This window comes from Nanorana parkeri, unplaced genomic scaffold (assembly GCF_000935625.1).
Source record: "Nanorana parkeri isolate BGI_ZX_2015 unplaced genomic scaffold, ASM93562v1 scaffold890, whole genome shotgun sequence".
Taxonomy (NCBI): domain Eukaryota; kingdom Metazoa; phylum Chordata; class Amphibia; order Anura; family Dicroglossidae; genus Nanorana; species Nanorana parkeri.
Window position 1 is genome coordinate 440,748 of NW_017307158.1, and position 23,252 is coordinate 463,999.

Here is a 23,252-nt window from a genome sequence, read left to right on the forward strand (position 1 = left end):
CATGAAAGTTTAGGGCGCGAGATACGATTGTGTGTTGAATTGTCAGCTGCAAGTCTGCGCCACATACAAGCATGGACCCGGCCTCCTGTATGAAGAGCTTACTTCTAGCCATAGCACAGTACAAGGGCATCAAGAACGAGGCCAACGGGACTGCTGTACAGAGACAGCTGGAGGTATAGAAGATCCCTGCTTATCTCATACACTGTATATACATGATCAGTATACGGGGCTGTGCTCAGCACTTCCACACCTTACAGTCTGACCACACAATCTTCTTTAGATCTACCACAGACTATATAATGCAATGGCCTGTCTGATTGAATACAAACGGATCGGATAGTTTATCATACAGGGGTGTGGAATTCCTATGGCCCCAGACGGGCAGTTCTGCGCTCCGGGCAAGTAGTTTTATTTTCTACATTTAGTCCTGCTACATGTAGTGTGGAGCCGTTTTCTACAAGTGAGCTTGAGCTGCTGTACAGCCGCCCAAGATCACTTGTAAGCAACCCGATGCTCACTTCCTCTCTTTCCGCAGCTGCTGCCTCTAATAAAGCTCCCGGCTGCCTCTCTCCCTGCCCGCTGACTCCCTTTCTGCTGTGGTCTTTGGGGTCCCCCGCTCTTGTTCGCAGCCTTTGTGTCACAGGAGAAGGAGCACAGTGCGGTCCTAGAACTCCTGTGACGGGGTTAATAAAGAGAACCTGTCACCTCCAAATGCTATCACAAAGGGGATTGCTAGCTCCTGAGTAATGGCAATAAAGTCAAGTGGAAAAAAATTTGTCAAAAAATAAATTAAAAATGTCAATACATAAACATGTAAACATTTTTTATAATAATTCAAGATATAAAAAGGTGATAAAGTAAAACAAATTATAAAAATAAATTAAAATTAAAAATTTGACAAAGTAAATTAAAACCAAACCCCGCTGCCCCCACCATCTGCATGAGAATAAACACATGCATAGGGCATTGCGTGTGTGTGAGCGGAGTGGGCGATCCATGACCACACAAAATCATGCAGCTGGCCGGGCGGTCACAGAATCGCACACCACCGACGAGCGCGCTGGCAGTGCCATTATTTTCTAATGGCACCCCAGTCGCGCCAGGCAGATTGGTTTCCTGCCGCAATACCGCCTATGCAATCGCGCATAATTGCGGTTGAAAATAGTGCGTGTTGCAAAAAAATTTTCCCAGCGATTGCCACGCGGATGTAACCCCATTGGAATCCATGGGCCCACACGGCAACCGCTGTATGGAACTGCACAGGATTGCTCAAGTCTGCACCAGGCCTAAAGGGAGGATTCACTTTCCCAAGTAATTTGGGAAGATTGAATTACCTGCACAAATCTGCCCCCAGCCCACCCATACCTTTCAAGGAACGGTCCTTCCCATCTGCCAGTACAGGTGTACTATCTGTACCTGTGCCATGTATTCTGAATTTCGCTTGCAAGTTGCAAGCACTTGTTGGCCAGTGCGGTCACCTGACGGTGCTGACTAATGAGAAGCACTTCTTAGCACTGCTAAATATGGTTTTGGTAAAAAAAAATTTTTTTTGTATTGTGACAAGTAGATTGTTATGAGGGACAAGTAGATTTGGCCCCGCTTTAGTCCTTGGACACGTAGTTTTTCTGTTTTTTTTAATTTCCACACCACTGGCCTGTCTGAATACAAACTGATCAGATAGTTTATCATATTACATAGATTTGCTAAATCTGAAGTTGATTGTGCAGCCAGATTGTAATGCGTTTGGTGACCCATATGCCTGCTAGTCTGGGATTTTCCAGCTCCAGGGACTGCTGTGCTTTATGGTTCCACCAGCTGTTATTGTTTCCTGAGGGAGCCATGGATGCTGCCTATGCTGTAAATTCGAGTTGCTTTCCTGTCCTGCTGACTTCAGTACTGTACTGACCTGTAGCAAGCTTGTAGATAGACTTCTGTCTTTCCTGACCCCAATGGTTGCACTGGGTCTCTGACAGGCCAACATGGGTAAGAGGGTCAGCAATGGTGATCTCTGTCTCTCTGCACATTTAAAACAACTCTAGATGAAAAGTATTCAGTGGGAGGATAAGACACGTGACAGTTGATTCTTCAGCCTCTGTAGTTCCACAACAAAATGAAGATTGGCAGCTTAAGCTATAAATATCAATCCTTTTCTTTACATGAAGTGGCCCTTTAAAGAAAAGGCTTAATATGTATTGCCTAATGCCTATGTCGTCAGTCTTCACTCTTTTACTGTGGGCCGAGAATCACCTGTCTCATCCTTTATCCTCCCGCTGGCTGCTACTTTGCTGCAGGACCGTAGTGATATATCGGTCAGCAGATGGAACCACAGAGCCCATCAAGAGGCCACCATGTTGGAAACTAAAGATTTTTCAGCCAGCTTAGCTATTTAAAGAAGAACTCTGGGCAAAAGTGTTCTTAAAGTGACATTAAACCCTCAGATTTTTTAACATAAACCAATACTGTAATGTGCGCCTTACTGTAATCCATGGTAGTTTCCCTTCTCTTTGCTACTCTTCCTTTTAAATCTGTATCTGTTCTCATGCTGGGCAGAACTTCCCTTTGCAGCTGAGTGCCTCTTCCTGTAGTGCTGGCTCAAGTTGTGAACCTACCCCCAGACACCATGTATCCATTTCAGAGACAAGGCAGTCTGCTGCAAAACAGAAGTTCTGCCCAGCATGAGAAGACATGAGGATTTAAAAGGAACAGCAGCAAAGAGAAGGGAAACTACCATGAATTACAGTAAGGCACACATTATAGTATTGTTTTATGTTAAAAAATCTGAGGGTTTAATGTGACTTTAACCCTTGAGGTGGGGCTACCCCCACACTGAAAGGGTTAAGTGCTTGTTTTTGTCCAGGTGCAAAAAAAAAAGTTATACTCCACAATCCTAACCAGCTAGCTGTCACAGTGCTCCCTTCAGCCTTTCTCTTCCTACGCTGCAGCATTGGAACGTTCCTCAGCATCCTCATGTCAATGATTTACAGAACCTTAGACCACTGCAGAGGAGAGAGGCTGGAAGGACCGATCTAGGAGCCAGCCGGCTCTGCCGTTCGGGTGAGAATAATTTTTGGGGGTTTTAGCACCTAGACAGTGGGGCAGCCCCACTGCAGGGGTTAATAGAAGTTTTGCCTGGAGTTCTTCTTTAAGGTTGAGTTGTTCAGTTGCTATTTGTTTTGACATGAAGCGTCAATAAACAGACGTGTTCTTCACTTCAATATGGCGTGCTGGTGACATCCTTAACTAGTTTCCGTATTGGCTGCGCCATTCGCGGTCACATCGAGCACCCACGTTGACAGGTAAGGAGTGCAGCAGGATTCTGGAATACATATCTTACCTAAATTGATCACATGTATGCATTCCTTAATAGCATAGATTGACATGAAACCTTTACAGGAAGTGCTTATTTAAACAGATTTCCTCTAGGAGTAGATGATGTAGCCATGAAGCTCTCCTTGGTTGTTTTGTGTGCATTTGTTTATTTTGATTCATTCTCGTTCTTTAAAAGCAGGATAATAAACATTGTTTTGGTTTTGTTTTTCGCTTGTATTTGTCTGTAAGGTTATCTCTGGGCTGAAGTTAAACAAGTTATTTGCTTCAAACCAAATACTACCCAGTGAATGTCTGAGCAGTCTTGTGGAACTTCTTGAAGACCCCAATACCAGTCCTGCGATAACACTGAAAACTGTTAACTTGCTCTCTAGTTTAGGTAAGTATCTTATGTGGAGCACTGTAGTAGCTGTAGTTCCTATCAAATACATGAATTCCGTTGGATTGGACATGTCTCATCTGCCTGTGTGTATAGCTGGTGCACTGCCATATATTCTAGTAACCAGCACACTTAGCTGTACCTATTTTATATTTCACATTTTGCTCTGTTTTTATATTTGACAGCTGCAGATGCTGAGACAAGAGAAACTCTGCATGCTACTTACAATCTTACCAACGTTTTGGCTGGTGTGGTTCACAGATATAGCTCCATCTTAAATGATCCAGTTTTATTACAGGTTTGTACATTTCTATTGCTTGGCTTTAACTATTTACAGCTAAAATACCCAGAATGCATACAGTGTCCCAAGTAAAACCAAAATACAGAATGGTATCAATAAATCACTCAGAAACAGTTTATCCCCTTAACCACCTGCTGTCCGGCCGTGGACCGCGGCTTCTTGAATGCGGGTGGGCGTTTTTAAACGTAGTCAGCTAGCGAGGGCTGTTTACATACAAGCGTTCGGGCGTCTGTAGAGATGCCCGATCGCTTGTAATATGCATGCGGGTGTGCGGCCCCCCTCCGTTGCAGCCGCTGCTGGCGATCCCGAGCTTCGGTGTGAGCCCGGGAGCAGCACAGCAGCTCTGTGCCCGTAGATCAGTACACGATCTCCGTTTGATCTCCTCCTCTTTGAAATGCAGGAAGTGATGTGTATCACATCACTTCCGCATTCCTCTGTCACTCTCCGGTGCAGAAATCGGAGAGAAGCTGGTGAAGCAGGTGTTTGCTTCATCAGCTTCTCTGGGGGTCCCTAGGTGACATTAGGGGTCTTAAAGACCCCTTATGTCTCCATAAAGAGGACCTGTCACTGAAAATTGGCTATCACAAAGGGGGCTTGTTAGTTCCCTATGTGATAGCAATAAAGTTAAGTGGAAAAAAACAAGTTTAAAAGAATTGATAACAAAAAAAATATTAAATTTAAAAGTCACATATAAAGGTAATAATAAAAAAAGATTTAAAGTACCCCGACCCCCACATAAACATGCGTCGAGTGCGCCTAGGTGCGGAAACAAGGATTGCATCCATTACGCCGCACAAGTTACATATCGCCACGAACGTCGCAGTGAGAGCAATCATTTTAGGGTCATCAATCACTGATAACACTAAACTGATGAGCAGTAAAAGCTTTTAAAGCTTCGCCTATGGCCAATTTTGGGTATGGTAGTTTTTGCGAATTCGCCGTGACCCCGTCTTTTATATTTTACCAAACATTTGGGTAATAATAAATTGTTTTACAACATAACGTAGGGAAAACAAAAATTTTTTTTCCCCGAAATTTTCTGTACTTCCTTCATATAGTAAAAAATAAAACCCCAGTGGGGATTAAATACCACCAAAAGAAAGCTCTATCAGTCCCCAAAAAATGTTATACATTAATTTCAGTACGGCGTTGCATGACGGAATAAATGTCAGTCAAATTACTGCAGCGCTAAATACTGAAAAATGGCCTGGACAGGAAGGGGGTGTAAACACCCCGGTCAGCAAGTGGTTAAAGGAGAATTATGAGGTGAGTTAAAATCACTCACCTCATAGTTGTAGCCGTCCTGTGACAATGAAACTGTCACACGTCGGCTCAGTAGATCGGGAACATAGATTGAACACATAGCGTCGCTCACTCACTTCTCGATCTATCCCTGCAGAGAGCCGTGACTGTCACGGCTCCCTGCAGGGATTCCCCCCCTGTCCTATCCTCCAGCGCTGACTGGCGGAACGGACGGGGGAGGGGGCGGGCACAGCTGGCTCTGCCTCTAGATAGGCAGAGCCAGCTGTCAATCCCACAGCTGGGTGGATCTCGACAGTAATGTCGGGATCCGTCCCGGCTGCGGCGTCTCAGTATACCGCGAGCTGTAGATCGCAGTATACTGAGGTTAGGGTGACGGGAGGACGCTAGTTTGTGTCCTACCGTTACCCTTAGTAGAACTATGGGGAAAAGCCCTGACCCCATAGTTCTCTAAGGACAAGGCCTTTTTTTTCCTTTTTTTTTTTTTGCACCCATGTTATAATCCACAAATTACTTAAAACCCCCCAACATTATATATTTTCTGACAGCCAAGACCCTATAGAATAAAATAGTTGCAGTTCCAAATTTTTATGTTGCATGACATTTGCGCAACGTATCAAATCCAAACATTTAGTGAAAAATGCACTTAAGTTAAATTTGTGTGTGTGTCTGTGAAACCAACAGAATTCAGTACCCAAAAAAGTCCATAGACGACGCTTTAAAAGCCCCTACAGGTCATCAGTTTAGAGTTGTGTTTTAAATATTGGCCCTAGAATTATTTCTCTCACTCTGGTGTGCACGGCAATACCCAACATGTGCAGCGCGATCATGGTTTTTTACACGTAGCTCCCCAGGCACGTATTTACGTGATGACGCGTGTGCTCCCTGAGGCTTACAAGCCCCCCATGTGATAGCATATTGGCAGCGACAGGTACTCTTTAAGGTGATGCTGGGGGTCCAAAAAATCCCCTAGTGTCCCCTTTTCATTCCAAATAAACTATTGAAACGGGAGGGGGGCGGCCTGGTTACCGGATCGTAGAAGCGATCTGGCGGCAGCTGAGCAGCCAGAATCGCTTCTACTGTAAGCCGGCTCTACAAAACTGAACAGACACCCGGCGGCTGAAAGCCGTCGGGAGTCTGTTTAACCCCTTCAAACTTCATGACGGGATTATCCCTTCATGGGTCGTGAAGGGGTTAAACAGTTGAAGGTTTTTGTTTATAACTGCATTTTTCACTATCAACAAAACCTGCTATGTCTGCCATTTCCTTCCTTGCACACTACCTATGCAGCACTCCTCCCAGTGTTGTGGGTGCAAGTCTCACAGCATAAAGCATGTCATGTCTATGCACAGCATGCTCTCCCTCTTCTTTCAATAATGCCCTTGTATTAAGGTGCCCATACACTGGCCAAATTTCAGCCAGTTTTTAACGTACCGGCCGAAATTTGCAGTGTTTGGAGCTGTCGGCTCCCTTCCAGCCGGCATTTCTCGATCAGCTGATCGAAGGAGCCTGCTGGAAAATCTTTGTACAATCAGAGCCTGCAGCCAATAATTGAGAAAACTAGCAGTGACTTCTAATGCCTTAATAAATATTTGGGGCTATTTTGTTTTAGAAACAATACATGTAAGGGCCTGTAAAGGGTGTTGATATTTGGAAAAGTATTGGGTTTACAGCTGCTTTAAAGGAGAATTATGAGGCGAGTGATTTTGAATCAGCCTCCTAATCTGAGCCGACCTGTGACAATGAAATTGTCACAGGTCGGCTCAGTAGATCGGGACGTGAGCGAACACATACCGGCGTTCGCTCATTTCTCGATCTATCCCTGCAGAGAGCCGTGACTGTCACTCACGGCTCCCTGCAGGGATTCCCCCTCCCCTGTTAGATCCTCCAGCACTGATTGGCGGAATGGACGGGGGAGGGGGCGGGTACCGCTGGCTCTGCCTCTAGATAGGCAGAGCCAGCTGTCACTTACGCAGCTGGGTGGATCCAGACAGAATTGTCGGGATCCGTTCCGGCTGCGGCGTCTCAGTATACCGCAAGCTGTAGCTTGCGGTATACTGAGCTTTGGATGACCGGAGGGCGCTAGTTTATGTCCTCCCGTTACCCTTAGGAGAACTATGGGGAAAAGCCCTAACCCCATAGTTCTCTAAGTAATTTACAATATTCACGTCACTCTGTTGGCACATTGCTTTTAATACATGCTATGCCTAAATGAGCTGCTATGTGTGTTCAGTAGAGACCTACAATCCTGGTATCTATCTGATGACAGAGCATTAATGTGAACTGCTGTGGTAACAAAGTGATTTCTTGCTGCCTCACACTGGGGTTTGTAGGCAAGGAGATTGGTTGGTTTTAGAGCTGATGCTCTGGCATGAATTATATTTATTACTTTAAAAACTGCAACATGTTTACACTTTTGAGAATGTATAAGAGCATCATTAGGGCTGTGTGCTTCATCTGTTTTTAATGTCTCAGCCCAGGCCAGAGATATGGAGAGCACTACCTCCAATACAGTGGTAGCCAAACTCTGGCCCTCCAGCTGTGGTGGAACTACAGAATGTTGAGGCATTGCAACATTCTCACAGCCACAGACATGACTCCCAGAGAGAGATGAATCATGGGATTTGTAGTTTCACCACAGCTGGAGGGCCGGAGTTTGGCTACCCCTGCTCCAATACGACTTGACTTCTAATAACTTGAGCTTTTCTAAGATGTTGATTGTTCAACATCTCTTTATAGCTGGCTTGCTTACTTTGTCTTGCTGGTGTTTTTAATATAGTTATCCTATTTTATTTATTTTAATTAGAGCCTTCAGCTGTTACAACGGTTGACCTACAATATAAGAGTTTTACATGCAAGTGTTAACATCGAGGAACTGATATCCTTCTTGATGAACAGAATGTAAGTAAACTTCTAGCAATTTATTTCAGTCAGCTTTTTATGAAGGAAAAAAAAATCTGACTTTTTGGGTTCTTTGTTTCCTTGTTATGAGTATTTTTGTTATAGCCAATTGCATCTGCTTCTGTTTAGGCTTTAATAGTTTTTTCTTCTTGGTTTTTCACACACCTGTCATCGGTTTTTGAGTAAATGGGAGTCCAGCTAAGCGTTATTGGAGCTATAATGTCCACATGGCTTAAATTTTGTGTAGTACACTAGTTTTAGACTAGGGCTGCAGGTAACAATTATTTATATTTAGTGAGACGTTTATTAAGTTCGATTAATCGACTAATCGGATAAAAAAAAAAAAGGCTCCAGTGATGGACTACTAGTTTCTATTGAGATTGTAGTCCATCACGGGAGCAAGCTTGGGGCGGTGGAAGTAAAAAAAAAAAGTGTGGTGTGCAATATAGTACATTATACAGCGGCACAGTGCAGAATACCAGCAGAAATTTGAGACGTGCATGATCCAGTCAGCGCCACGTGGCTCAACAAACTTTAGTTTGAAAAATTAAAGGAGCATGGTGGAAAATTGTAAGCCGAACAGCAATCCAATCGGATATAGTCAATGTTCAGATATTCAGGCTCTTTGCCTGTGCCAGCGGTCTGAATACAATATGTAGCAGGCGAGATGTCTCCATCCATACTCTTTTTAGTGTTGTTGAGAAATAAAGTGTTTTCTCAAAAAGTTGTGTGGCCAGTTTTATTCTCCACTGCAGAAACCAACACAATTCTGGGCAATCTGATAGGCACACAGTGGACAAAACAAATAGTTAAAGTGGCCCTGCCACTACAGGATAAAAAGCGCGCATAGCAATACCTGCTGAAAAAAGGCAATTTAAATACTTGGCGGTAATGCATGGCTCATTATGAATTGCACCCGCATGAATTGTACATCATTGTGGTGCACTGTGCTGTTAAGAAAGGTCATGTACTTTGTGTTAGTTTTTGTGTGCTGCCATCCTCTCATGATAAATGGGCTGGTTTAACACACCAGAATGGGATGCAAAAGTGTGTATAGGCCCTTAATAATTCTTGTTGTTTGTGGTTTCCAAGTCATTGTACTGGATGGTACTACATTTTAGGAATACTGCTGCTTTTTGAGGGAGGGGCTTAGATATTCTGAAACTTCATATTAATCTGAAAAAATAGGTGGTTTCCAGCTGAGGGACTGTATCAAAGTTCTGTATCTAAAAGAAGCATAATTTTTTAAGCTCCACTTGATTTGTGTTATTAATCTTCTTATGGTTAAAGTAGAAATGTGGTCATATATAACAATGTCTGGGAAAGCAAAATGTATTTGTCCTTTTATATCTTCTAGCCAGTCACCACAAGATGAGCTAACCATGCCTTGTCTGGGCCTTCTGGCAAACCTTTGTCGGCACAATCTTTCTGTACAGTCATACATAAAATCTTTGGTAAGAGGATCCTAAAACTTTCACTAGAGGTGCACCGAAATGGAATTTTCAGTCCGAAACCAAAAGTTTTTAAAGTTTATTTAATATTTTATTTTAATTTTTTATTTTTTTTTACTTTATTGTCGGGGGCTCTGGGGAAATATCATATGTCTAAACAGACCGCTGATATTTCCCTTTTAAAATAGAAATTGATAGAAAACAGAGTATTTAATCTCTTTTTCTGCAGCCCCTGTTATGAATGAACAGGAAGCTTTTATACGGAGTGCTGCTGTCCATTCATAAATTGAAGATTTAGTATCAGTTACTACTGTATGTCCACAATCATGAATGAACAGGAAGTGATATAGAGCACGTCCTATTCATGCATAATTGGGGACCCAGTAAACATACTGAGGGGGATTTATCAAAACTGGAGTAGACAAAATCTGGAGCAGCTGCGCATGGCAACCAATCCACTTCTTTCTCTCATTTTAACATCTTAACTGAACAAACTGAAAAGAGAAGCTGATTGGTTACCATGCACAGCTGCTCCAGATTTTTTTCGGTTCCAGTTTGGTTAAATTCCCCTATGTCAGGGATGTCCAAACTCCGGCCCTCCAGCTGTGGTGAAACTACAAATCCCATGAAGCATCACTCCCGGAGTCATGTCTGTGGCTGTGAGGATCTTGCTAAGCCTCATGGGATTCGTAGTTCCACCACAGCTGGAGGGCCGCAGTTTGGACATCCTTGTCCTATGTTCTCAATTATTTACAAGCACTCCGTGTTCAGCTGATGAGTGCTTGTAACCCAGTCTCCATACTGACTCCTTGGGCTGGAGGGTGAGAGAGCTCAGCCTCCTGTGGCGGCTGACAGCTTACTCCTCCCCCGCACTGCCAGCTCGGCCTCCACCGACAGCTGTTTCCCCCCCCACACTGCTCTTAATCCTGATTTGTTGTCACAAGTTGGGCCAGCTGGGTGGTGTGGGAGGAGAGTTTGGCCTCCTGTGACACCGACTACTTAAAAGCATTCTCCTCCTTATCCAGCTCGTCCACCTGACAGTTTCTCCGCTGCCCACTGGACATTGCTCTTTGAGAGGGGACACAGAGCAGTGCCCAGCGAGCAGGAGAGAAACCAAGGATGCACCACAATTTTGGCACCAAAAATGGTACTTTCTGCATTTTGCCCAAAGTACCATTTTCAGCCAAAATGTTTTGGCGGCCAAAATTTCGCTGCATTTCTAATTTTCATTGTAAACTATACAAATAAAGGGGCTGATTTCTCAAAAAATTATACATAGCTTACTGTATAAAATGCTTTTATACAAATAGAATCTTATTTTGTACAAAGAAATGCATAGGAACTTTTATCCACACTACTTTTATGAATTGTTTATTTTCTATTGTCTTGATGTGCTTGAGTTAATTGTAAGGTTGCTGCTCATACAAGAATGTCTTTCATCTAGACCACTGAGATTTTCCGAACCTGCCGTGATTTTTATTTCTGATGTATTTTAATATGGCCATTCTTGCTTTATAGGAAATTGTGAATTGTCATATTCTGACACTCCACTTACTACAGTACATTTGTGCTTTACTAGTGTGTATCATTATGTGATCAGTCTCAGTCTCTTGCCTATTACTAAAGCAGAAATGCAGTTTTAATGCATCTCTGCACTGCTGCAAGTCTCTGGCTTATTTGAAAAGACGCAAAACAGTGTTATGCCTCATTGTTTCGGTGCTGTAAACAAATAGATGAGTCTGGTTTCTGCAGATCATTACAGTTTCAACATTATCATTGCTGTTTGCACTGCTTTATCACTGAAAAGCATTATTATAAGTTGCTTGGAATATTTGTTTTTAATAAGATGTTTGCTGCTATTGAGATTCAACATGTATCGACTTTTGCATCTCTTTATTTTACAGAATAATGTTAAAGCATTCTATCGTACATTAATCAGCTTCTTGGCCCACAGTAGCCTTACTGTGGTAGTATTTGCACTTTCAGTACTGGCAAGCTTAACACTGAATGAAGAAGTAGGTGAAAAGGTGAGGCAATCACAGACTTTATATCCTCTACTCTTTTGTATTCAATGCAAATAGCTAAAATTCCTTTAACTGGAGATTTTTATAAACAGTTATATCTACATAGACTTAGAATTAGGACTAAATGAACATGTCACTAGTTTATTGTCGTAGAAAAAAGACTCCCATTACTGCAAGGTAATTGGTACATAACCATACATCAAAAACATTGTTCATACATAGCCGAGGGTGCCACAGATTAGCTATAAAGTTCACTCTGTTGAATGAGACCCAGGTCTCTGGGCCACCCACCCTGCCCAGCTGGAGAGAGAGGGGAAAATAAAAAAAAAGAAAGGGAGAGATGTTTTCTGTGTGACGTATAAGGATTTGCATGATACAGGGACTCTCCTATATTGGGGGAGCTTCAAATATGTCATCTTCAGGTTATCATTTGGCTCAGATTTAAAGGAGAACTATGAGGTGAGTGCTTTTCACTCACCTCATAGTTCTAGCCGACCTGTGACAATGAGACTGTCACAGGTCGGCTCAGTAGATCGGGAAGTGAGCGAACACATAGCGGCGTTCGCTCACTTCTCGATCCTGTCACGGCTCTCTGCCTTGACAGGGGAGGGACTGGATTCCCCGCTCCATTCCTCCAGCGCTGACTGGTGGAACGGACGGGGGAGGGGGAGGGTACAGCTGGCTCTGCCTCTAGATAGGCAGAGCCAGCTGTCACTCACGCAGCTGGGCGGATCCATACATAATTGTCGGGATCCGCTTCAGCTGCGCCGTCTCAGTATACCGCGAGCTGAGGGTTATACCTAACACTAAGGAGAACTATGGGGAAAAGCCCTAACCCCATAGTTCTCTTAAGTGGATACTCGGGAACAGTCATGCTACACATATATCATGTACTATTTGTAAGCTAAGATGATCGCGGATCCAGAGTAAATTATCCTAATATGGAAGCATAAATGCTGGCACATATGTACTGGGAAACAAATCCCACTTACTATATGACCCAATTCCACCGATGATAGAATGTGTGAATTGGAAAATATATTACAGGCCACACAAAGTGTACATATTTAAAGTGGAGTTCCAGGCACAAAGCCATCTTTTATAAATATTTACCTGTAAAAATGTTACGTCTGAGCCAGTGAGTTGGACTGTAAATAAAAGTAGTCTTCACAGTAGTTGTGATCAAAATTATTCAACCCCCATTACAAATCAGGTTTATTGGCAAAATGTACAAAGTTTCAGCTGTTTGCGATGAACAAATCAAACAAAAGCAATTGAAACAGGTCACCACCACGAATGTTTCAGAAGTTTCCCCAAATTCAACTGAAAACGCAACTTTTAATTCTGCAGTCTAAAAATGACTCATCCTCTTCATGGGAAGCATCTTTAGTACTTAGTAGAGCACCCTTTTGCTTTTATGACCTGCTGCAAACAAGATGCATAGGTAGACACACCAGCTTCTGGCAGTGTTACTGAGGAATCTTAGCCCATTCCTCATGAGCAATGGCCTCCAGTTCACTAATATTCTTGCGTTTGCTTGCTGCAACCACCTTCTTCAAATCCCACCACAGAGTTTTCTATATAAAAGTATACAAGTGTGGGTTTTTTCTTTTCTTCTTTTTTTTAAGTATCTCATGTATTTCCGGTTTCTTCCTTTGCACATATAAAGGCTCTTTTTATAAAGTAATGGTAACACAGACTCTGATTTCTTTTATGCTCTAATGTAATTTTTATCATCTTGGCTTCTTGCCTGTTTGTCAAATTACTGATACTGTGTCCTGTAAACAGTTTGAAAAGTGTTTCTTTGTCTTTGCTTTGATACTCGCTTGACCTTTTTATATTGAAAAATAAAAACAAGGCAGCAAGTAGTAGGTTTTCTCTGATAATCGCATGCACAGTTTGTAAGCAGTTATTGAAAGTGGTAACTTTAGCGAATCTTATTTTTGTTTCCCTAACCTTTTTACTTAGGCTGGGTTCACACCTAGGCGTATTGTAATATGCGCGTCTGTCACACGTTTTTTTTTACCGCGATTCGCGGTAAAAAAGTCGCGCGATTCCAAAGGCTACTTGGCTTATCCCAATGGAAAACGCCCTACAAAACGGCCCAAAGTAGTCCAGGGACCTTTTCAGGCGTGGGCCGTTTTGTAGGGCGTTAGGCGTATTTCCGCCCGTCCCTAGGTGGGAACGAGGGCATTGACTACAATGCAATTTATATTTTTGACCGTTTTGTAGAGCGTCCGTCGGGCGTAGGACGCGCTACAAAACGGTCAGGTGTGAACGGGGCCTTAGAGTGCCATGTCAAGCATCTTTGCTTTTGCGGAGGCTGATCAATTCAAAACATAACCATAGCATACACTAGGCAACATTTCACTTATTTTTTTTTTTTCTGGTTGTAACTCCACTATACACTACTTTTATTGGTAGTAATAACCATGTCAACCAAATAAACTAATGTTTGCTTTTGATTAGCAGCAAATAAAATATAGTGTACAGCAGTAAACAAAAATTGGGGGGGGGGGGATTTATATAAAAATGAAAATAAATAAATACAAATAAACTGTATTTGAACTGTTTAACAACAGAACCGGACAATAGTGTCCTATTTTCAATCAACGTAGAAGAATATGGCATATTCTGGTTTTCATAAGGTCTTGCTGGACAGGTCCGAAAAAATTGCAGTATCAGGCTGGATCTGGCCCCCAAGCTTTTCTTTGGGAAAGCCTGGCCTAATTCAAAGGAAACTTCTTTAGCCAGCTTGTGTGCTTTATTTATTATCATTATTATTATTATTATTCAGGATTTATATAGCACCAACAGTTTGCGCAGCATTTATAAAGGAAGACAGTACAGTTACAATACAATTAAAGTAGGGCTGTTACTGATTAAAATTTTCGTGTTTGATTAATCAAAATTTTTTTTAATTGATTAATTATAACGCACATACAGATTCAACTACATTGGCCTATACACATACAGCACAGCAATGAAGTAATAAAATGAACTAGTATCACACTAATCCAGCACGTTATTAATCTCACGTGCCCCACTCAATATGGCCGCCGCTTGAGTGGGACAGCTCAGAATAATAACGTGCTGGATTAGTGTGATCCTAGTTCATTTTATTACTTCATTGCTGTGCTGTATGTGTATAGGCCAATGCCTTGGCTGGCACTCGTGCAGAAAGTTTCTTGGGCAAACCTCTTAGTTGGAACGAAACCGGAAGTCAGGCGTTCGCAAAACTCGATAAGTGTCGACAGATCACCGGTGATCGATCGAAAGTTCAAACTTATCGAGTTCTGGGACCGCCTGACTTCCGCTTTCGTTACAACTAAGAGGTTTGCACAAAAAAGTTCTTCTGCACGAGCGCCAGCCAAGGCATTGCTCTATATACATACAGCACAGCAATGAAGTAATAAAATGAACAGGATCACAGTAATCCAGCACATTATTCATCTGAGTTGCCCTACACAAGCGGCGGCCATATTGAGTGGGGCACCTGAGATAAATAATGTGCTGTATTAGTGTGATCCTAGTTCATTTTAGTACTTTATTGCTGTGGTCTATGTGTATAGGGCGATGGCTCTCGTGCAGAAGAACTTTCGTGGCCAAACCTCGTAGTTCTAAGGAAACCGGAAGTTAGGCGGCCCCAGAACTCGATAAGTTGGGACTATCTATAGAACATCGGCCCAAGTGGCTCCGTCGGCTAACGAAGGGAAGGGGCGAGGAGTCCGGTGACGTTGATGTTCCGTAAAAATTTTAACGATTAATCGAGAAATTAATCGTTCATTTCCGCAGCCCTAAATTAAAGACAAGGTGGCGAGGAGGACACTGCTTGTGAAAGCTTACAATTTAAAATTATTTTCCTTTGAGCCCAATTTTTGCCTAATTGAAGTAAAATATACATTCTAGAATACTTTACATGCATCATTGTTGCATATTTATTATTTATTTACTCTTACATAAGAATAATCAAAAATGATCATAAACTGTTACAGGGTAAGCCCACCAAAGGTGATATTTTAATTTTAGGTGGTGACTGGTAGCATTAGTCATGCCTCTTGATTCTATTCATAAAATTATTTAAAATGTATAGATGGCTGAGGTCTCTCTGAGATTGCAGTTTTGGGTATTCACAGCCCTTTGAGATGTTTATTCTTCTATTGCATTCTACATACTATAAAATAAAATAAAAATCCTGCAGGGTGAGGGAAGCACCCTCTTACACTAAATGGAGTACAAGAGTGAAGGTATATTAAGTGTTTGCACAGTAACCCAAAACACCCAACCAGAACTCTGCTTTAAGTCTTCACTATTTTAAACTGTAGAAGCATTTAGATTTTTGTTTAAGCCCCCTCTGGCTGCATATCATTTTTTTCTTTATAGTTCTATATACTCGCCATGTTCAAAGTCTTTAGACTGGTTTCATCACACTTTAGGGTCCTTGACTTCTTTTATCTCTTGTGATGGCAGCATCTCTCTCTAGGGGGGTGTGGACGACCCCTCGCGAGGTAGGGCCATGATGCCCTGCATTCACACTAGAGTTGTGAATCCTCCGAGTTAAATGATGCCGGGCATCATTCAATGCGGGAAGACTAAGGAAAACTTGTGGACACAATCTTTGTATTAAAAAAGTGCTGCAGCCAGGATTTTTTTTTTTCCAGCACCTAGGGGTCAATTTTTTTCAAATAAAAAAAAATGATTAGCTGTGACACTTCTGTTTTTATTCTTTTTTTTTTTTTAAAGAGATCATAAGTGTTTTGATTATATTCTTCAAAAACCAATGCCAGCCAGTAGCCCCTAAAAACCTCTCTGATTTATCTTTCTATATCTTAAATACAATACAGTTTTACAAACTCGCAACAAGTATTTTTCATCCGCAAAAAGATTTTATTATATTATCGTCATATGCTGCTTTTTATGTAGAAACTGTTCTGTAAATTGTCATCCAAATGATTCACAGATTAGCTGCTGCTGATTGCAGAAGAGCATGTCAGTTCTTATGTTCTTGAACTTCAATCGGTACTGTGAAGTGAGTGCTGCTAAGCATGTGTTAGCTGCAGACAGCTGTCATGGCAAGGTCACACACCTCCCTATGGTTTTGGTTTTTGCTGTGTGCCTTCTGTTTTTTTTTAATATATACATTTTCTAAGCAAAGAACACAGTATGTTCTCTAAAGAAACACAAACCTAAATAGAGCATCTTAAACCTATTACATGACATTGATGTACTTATTTTGAAAATGTGTTTTATAGCTTTTTCATTCCAGGAATATACATCAGACATTTCAGTTAATATTTAACATTCTTGTAAATGGAGATGGGACATTAACAAGAAAGTACTCTGTCGACCTTCTTATGGATCTGCTTAGGAACCCTAAAATTGCTGATTACCTGACAAGGTAGTACTTTTTTTGCCGTTATTATACATTTGACAGTTGTCAAAAAACTCCCATGGTATGCTGTCATGAGGAGTGCCAGAAAATAAGTATTTATACACTGCCTCGTATTGGAATCAGACCTGTTTGAGTCACACCAGCTCAGCTTCAATATGCTGAGGAAGAGTGGCCACACATCGGTCCTCCCTCATGTCATCCCCTGCACAATATAAACATACTTTTCCTGCAGACATACGACTGCCCATCTACAATTTTTAAAGTTAGACAGATGAATTGGTTAAGTAGTAGGTTCATTTTAACGCTCTATTTAACAGGATAGTGTGGTATAGGGTTATTTTTAGGGTCACGAAAAGTGTTAGAGATAACTTAGCAGTTTGGAACATGGACACTCGTATTCTTATTCCGATTGGGGGGGGAACTGATCAAAACTGGAGCAGACAGAATCTGGAGCGGTTGCCCATGGCAACCAATCGGCTTCTTTCTTCAGTTTGCTCAGTGTAAGATTTGAAAATAAGACAGAAAAGCTGATTGGCTGCAGTACAAATCTGCTCCAGATTTTGATAAATTCCTCCCAATGGGTTTTAGTACCAACATACACTGCTCCTGTCTCTACATCTCAAAGTAAACTTGCTCTTTTGAAAATACTTATAACCCTCATTCTATTAAAGTGTCCATGGAAAGTATAGCTCAAACCTGACGACAGTAGCTTGGGTTTCGGCCAAACGTTTAACTTGCCACAGCTATGGAGTGTAAGAGATGTCTATGGCATCAGTCAAAATGCTCCTCTTTGTCCAAAAAAATATATATTTTTTTTTAATTTTCTATTTAAATTACTTGCATTATGGTATACACTGAGCTTTATTCTTTTTCATTTCATTAGATATGAGCATTTTAATTCATGTCTTAATCAAGTCCTGGGACTTCTACATGGAAAGGATCCAGACTCTGCTTTTAAGGTAATTCAGCTCACTTATGTACCACTTGTGTAATGGAATGCAGGAATGCATTATAGGCGTACATCAGGGATTTGCTATTTTACCGAATGTATTCAGCTGTAATATTATGAGAACGAATGAAAGGAAGAAAAATATATGTCAATGAACAAATTCTTAGATCAATATGGTCCTATGGATCTATAGTAAATAAACTAATGCCACTGTAAAATATTGTGACTTCACCCTCTTCAAAATCAATACAACAGATCTTTTTTGTTATTTGGTTGAAAGTAAACCTATCAGAATTCTGGAGAAGCCTAATTTACATGCAAATCTGTTTCAAGTTGATCTTTGCCCAGCCCTTCCCGCCTTTTACAGTCTTTTTAATGTTGAGAGCTACTTCCTGGATAGCAATGAAGGAGTGGGGCCAAACTCAACTTTTACAGGAAAATGTAAGCTTACAACTTCAGCCCGGTCTATATTCTCTTGATCTGCTGATCATTTTAAAACTAGATTCAGTTTCTGGTTATACATCATATTCTCAGTTTGAATTGCCCAGGTTTGTGTTAGGTGTACTTTAAGGGCTGGTGTGCAGTGCCCAACACAGTGCCAATGTTTTCTTCTTCTTTTTTTTTAGAACCTTATTAAAATGTCTCACATGACAATTGATTCAATTCGACGGGCACAGCCAGGTACGAGGCAGTTGTACTGTATCGCATCCTGCTGCGCTAAAAAAATATAGCATCCTGTAATTCTTTTTCAGTGCATATCACCACAACGCCCATGCATTGCGGTAGTGTGAACCAAGCCCATCTGTGACCAGGCAGATTGCCTTGTCGTGCGTTGGGGCTGTGCTGGAAACAACGACCACATAGCCCCAACGCCTATGGTGTGAATGGACCCGAAGTGCTTAGCGTTTCAAGATTGCGGTTTTGGGACATGGTAAACGCCCAAAACTAATAATTTAAACCATTTTGTAATTCAACACATGAACTTGTATTTTATACTGACTAACTGATGAGCTGTTTTTCAGGTCTTGGAATTGCTGCTGGCTTTCTGTTCTGTGAAAAACTTGAGGCACATTCTGCAACAAGCTATATTAGAGCAGTCTGCTCCAAGTGGAGGGAATGGGAGACTGGGACCACGCACAAAATCTCCAAAGCTTGCAGTAGCTCTTGTTCATTGGTCAAGTCATTCACTGGAAGCTCATCAGAACTGTGCAGCATTGGCTTTGGAGCTCTTCAAAGAAGTGCTTGCGGTATGTTGGTTTTTAACTCCTGTTTTGCTTGGTTCCAAATAAATAGTTATTTAGGTGTGAAGGTTTAAATATGAATTAACATTTTAGGTCTATAGCATAAGTGGATTTGTATAGCAAGATCGTGGATTTCACTGGCATCTTCTGGGCAGACAATCTGTAAAGGGAACTGCAGACCTTCAATAGTGATTTAATTCTGTTTACACCAATTGTTATCAGGTCAGCATTTTTTTTTCTTGGTAACTCAATGGCCCATTCTTCAACATCGAATTGGCTACTGTGCTGGACTGACTTTGATTTATCAATTTAGTACGTGCTCTCAGTGAAGCCATTATTGTCCATGACAATGTGCAGTGCAAACAGTACACTTCAAAGGCTCTGGTAACACCAAAAAAGAGAAACAATGAGAGGTGTTATATAAGTCACTTATCCTTTGTCAGGTGTCAGGTGCAAAATACCCTGTTGTACACAAATACTTTGGTCAGTGAGAACTACCACTACTTAAAAAAAAAAAAAAGTGGCGCACTCTATATGAAGCTTAATTATACCACTTGTAAAGCATTTTCATTTTCTGCAACCCTCAAACTATATGTAAAGGCAAAAGATTTTTTTTTTTTTTAAATTTGAGTGAGGAAGGATCAGTGTTTGTCAGATTTTAAATACTGCCTGTGTCCCTGCTGGAAAGAATGGCTTCTTTATTTGTCCCGGTGTCCATTGTTATTGAGACAGAAGTGAGGAGATCCAACATCTAACCGTTGTAACTAGAAAAAGGTGAGGGTAAACCATCCAATAAGGACGAATGTTTCAGTAGCAGCATGTCCTCTCTTTTCCTGTTGTTCGCCAGTGGGACACAGACCACAAAAACTAAACTCTTTAGCACTTTTACATAAACTGTTCCACTTTTTGCAGCCAAATTTAACCCCCCCCCCCCTCTATATGTTTGTCTCTCTATTCACACAGCATAACTTTAAATAAATACAAAGATCACTTACCTTTTTAGCAGTTTCTTTGTAGCAGGTGGTTAACAGATGCCTGTGAGCTGATAAGGAACATGTTTTAAAGGTTCATTAACATGCAATGAAGAGAACTTATCAAAACTGGAGCAGACAGAATCTGAAGCAGTTGCCCATGCCAACCAATCGGCTTCTAGCTTTCATTTTTAATTCTTAACTGAACAAACTGAAGAGAGAAGCTGAGTGGTTGCCTTGGGAACTGCTCCATACTCCATCTGCTCCATAATTGACGACATAGTATGGTTATGATTGTGGTTATATTAAACACACAATGTTCTCATGTTATGAATGAACAGGAACACTCAGTATAGAGGATTTCTGTTCATTAATAACTGGGGCTGCAGAGAAAGAGAATGAGGACTTTGTGTCCTCAATCTCTTTTTCTATTTTAAAAGGGAAATATCAGGGGTCTGTTTAGACCGCTAATATTTTTCCCGAAGCCCCTAAAAGTAAAGTAAAAAATGTATCAAAAAATAAATATTAAAAAAATTGAAAAAGTTAAAATAGCATTTTCGGTTTTAGCCTGACATTTCTATTACGGTTTTGACATTTTCATTTCGTGGCACTATATATATACCGTATTTTTCGCTCCATAAGATGCACTTTTTTCCCCCCAAAAGGAGGGGGAAAATGTGCCTGCGTCTTATGGAGCGAATCCCGACGCCCCAGACATGCAGTTTCGGGCGCCGGGCGAGTAGTAGGAGCCACTGCTCGTTTAATACCAGTGATCTAATGAGATCACTCGTATTAAAGCCGAGCAGCGGCGGTGGCGATCGAGTTCAGCAGTAGGAGCTACTGCATGTTTAATACGAGTGATCTAAAGAGATCACTCGTATTAAAACCGAGCAGCGGCGACGATCGAGATCACCATAGAGCAGACGAAGAACGGATGTTCTTCGTCTGCTCTGTGTGATCACTGAGACCGTGGCGCTGTAGTCACAGCGCCACCTGTCTCAGCGGTCACTAACTGCAGCTTCTGTCACAGCTTCTGTCATAGAAGCTGTGTCAGAAGCTACAGTCTGTCGAGTGCTCCATAAGAGACACGCTGAAATACGCTCAAGTGAGAACAATGCCCATAAGAAATAATGGGATTTCACTTGCAGGGCGTTTTACAGCGCGTCGATCAGCGCTGTAAAACGCCCAGGTGTGAACCCGACCTTAATGGCTCTAAGTTTATTGCTCTCACTCTGTTTGCGGCGATATGCAACATGTGCGGCACGTAGGCACACCTGACGCATATATGCGTGTGTATGTCGGGGGCGCGGACTTAAAAAAATAAATGTTATGCTTCTTTATTTTTTTTATCAATCTTTCATTTTTGTATTACTTTTTTTTTTTTTTTTACATACAACTTTATTGCTATTACATGGGGGCTAAGAAGCCCCCTATGGGATAGCCAATTTACATGACAGGTCCTCTTTATGGAGACATCAGGGGTCTCGAAGACCCCTAATGTCACCTAGGGACCTCCAGAGAAGCTGATGAAGCAGAGATCGGCTTCATCAACTTTTCTAGCTGGAGAGTGACACTGAATGCAGGAAGTGATGTAATATACATCACTTCCTGCATTGGGGGACTGAGAGGAGATCTCCTCTCTGATCTCCTGTCACAGAGCCGGTCCTGGCCGCATCGGGCACAGCGGATCTCGGGACCAGCAACGGCAGTGACAGCTTCTGATACAAGCGATCGAGCGTCTCTAGAGACGCTCGATCTCTTGACTGTAAAGCTCCCGGCCGGCCGTGTAATTACAACGGCCGGCCGGGAAGCTGCTCGTCAGGCTCCACTGTCTGCTCGTCGCAGACGAGTGGATTTTCGAGCCCTGTATATATACACATCTATAGATGTATATAGATATATCTATATAGATATATCAATTGCAATAACAATATTAGAATGTAATTTCCTTACCTGGCGCAATAAGGGTGGTTCCAACCTCCCACATGTTCACTGGACACAACAGCCTCTTGTTTATGGTGAACTAAGGTCTCATTTATATACAGGGACTCTCACAACCACTGTATGTGAAATCTGTAACTATAGCTTCCAGTCCTGGGTAAACCATGCATTTGTGAGCAGGGTAGATCAATCCATGTGCTGAGAATGAATTTACCATTAACCCTGTAAATAAATTAACAGCAATTCTGTTGTTCTTTAGGATGCCATTGATGCAGGTACCAGCCAGGTGGCTGAGCGCTTTTTAGAACTTCTGCTTCCTGTTATACTTGATCAGCTGCTTGTGCCTGATCAAACTTTGGATGAAATACTGACTAAGAAGAAATGTGAAAGAACTGGGAAGGCATTGGATGTACTGATCAATATCCTTTTTAATATAGCAATCATGCCCATAATCATATCCTTACTCACATTTTTTATTTTCCCTCCATCCATGATTATCTACTCCCTGCCTTCTCCCTGACTTTCCTGGTACTTATTCATGTATTCCTCTTCCAATGTTTCATTGAAACTGTCCCAACTAGCTTTCATTCTGATTCCTTGATCCCCATTCTCCCTTCATCCTAGTCCATGTATAGCTGTCATTCTTCCGTCCTCAGCTCCTGCCTCTCCCTGTGGTCTATGATCACTACCCTCCCTGCCCCCTTTACCTCCTGTTTTACGACCAGTGTACACTTGGTCTTCTTTGATAATAGCAAATTTCACCAAATATTGTCTAGTGTCTTATGAATCTCTTAAAAACCATTCAGCCTAAATTAAACCATGCAATCATTGGGCACACATTTAATACTTTTATTTTTAGTTTCTCTTGTGTTCATATACTAGGTTATACCTAATTTAGATAATTTGAAGTTCAATCTGTTATACCCTGATATCCCAGCGAACCCAGGGCAGTATTATGGTATGTCTAAAACACGGCTGCACTGAAGGGCTAAATGCTGTTGTTAACTGTAATACGTGTAACTAAATTTGCAATATATTTTTTACACTGATGGGCATATGTGGATGATGCAGCACACAATAGAGAACACAAGATATTTAAAGCTGAACTCCATGCA

General features: G+C 41.6%; 1 protein-coding gene across 1 annotated transcript in view; it reads left to right on the plus strand.

Moving 5' to 3' along the window:
* The window catches only part of KIAA1524 (KIAA1524 ortholog), a 34,411-nt gene continuing 11,159 nt past the window's right edge, over positions 1 to 23,252 (plus strand). The window contains exons 1-10 of the mRNA XM_018565824.1: positions 1 to 173; positions 3,559 to 3,706; positions 3,892 to 4,004; positions 8,074 to 8,168; positions 9,526 to 9,622; positions 11,524 to 11,646; positions 16,896 to 17,041; positions 17,919 to 17,994; positions 19,007 to 19,231; positions 22,397 to 22,556. Of these exons, the coding sequence (XP_018421326.1) occupies positions 72 to 173; positions 3,559 to 3,706; positions 3,892 to 4,004; positions 8,074 to 8,168; positions 9,526 to 9,622; positions 11,524 to 11,646; positions 16,896 to 17,041; positions 17,919 to 17,994; positions 19,007 to 19,231; positions 22,397 to 22,556 (1,285 nt within the window). The 5' untranslated portion in view covers positions 1 to 71. The remainder of the gene's footprint in view (positions 174 to 3,558; positions 3,707 to 3,891; positions 4,005 to 8,073; positions 8,169 to 9,525; positions 9,623 to 11,523; positions 11,647 to 16,895; positions 17,042 to 17,918; positions 17,995 to 19,006; positions 19,232 to 22,396; positions 22,557 to 23,252) is intronic.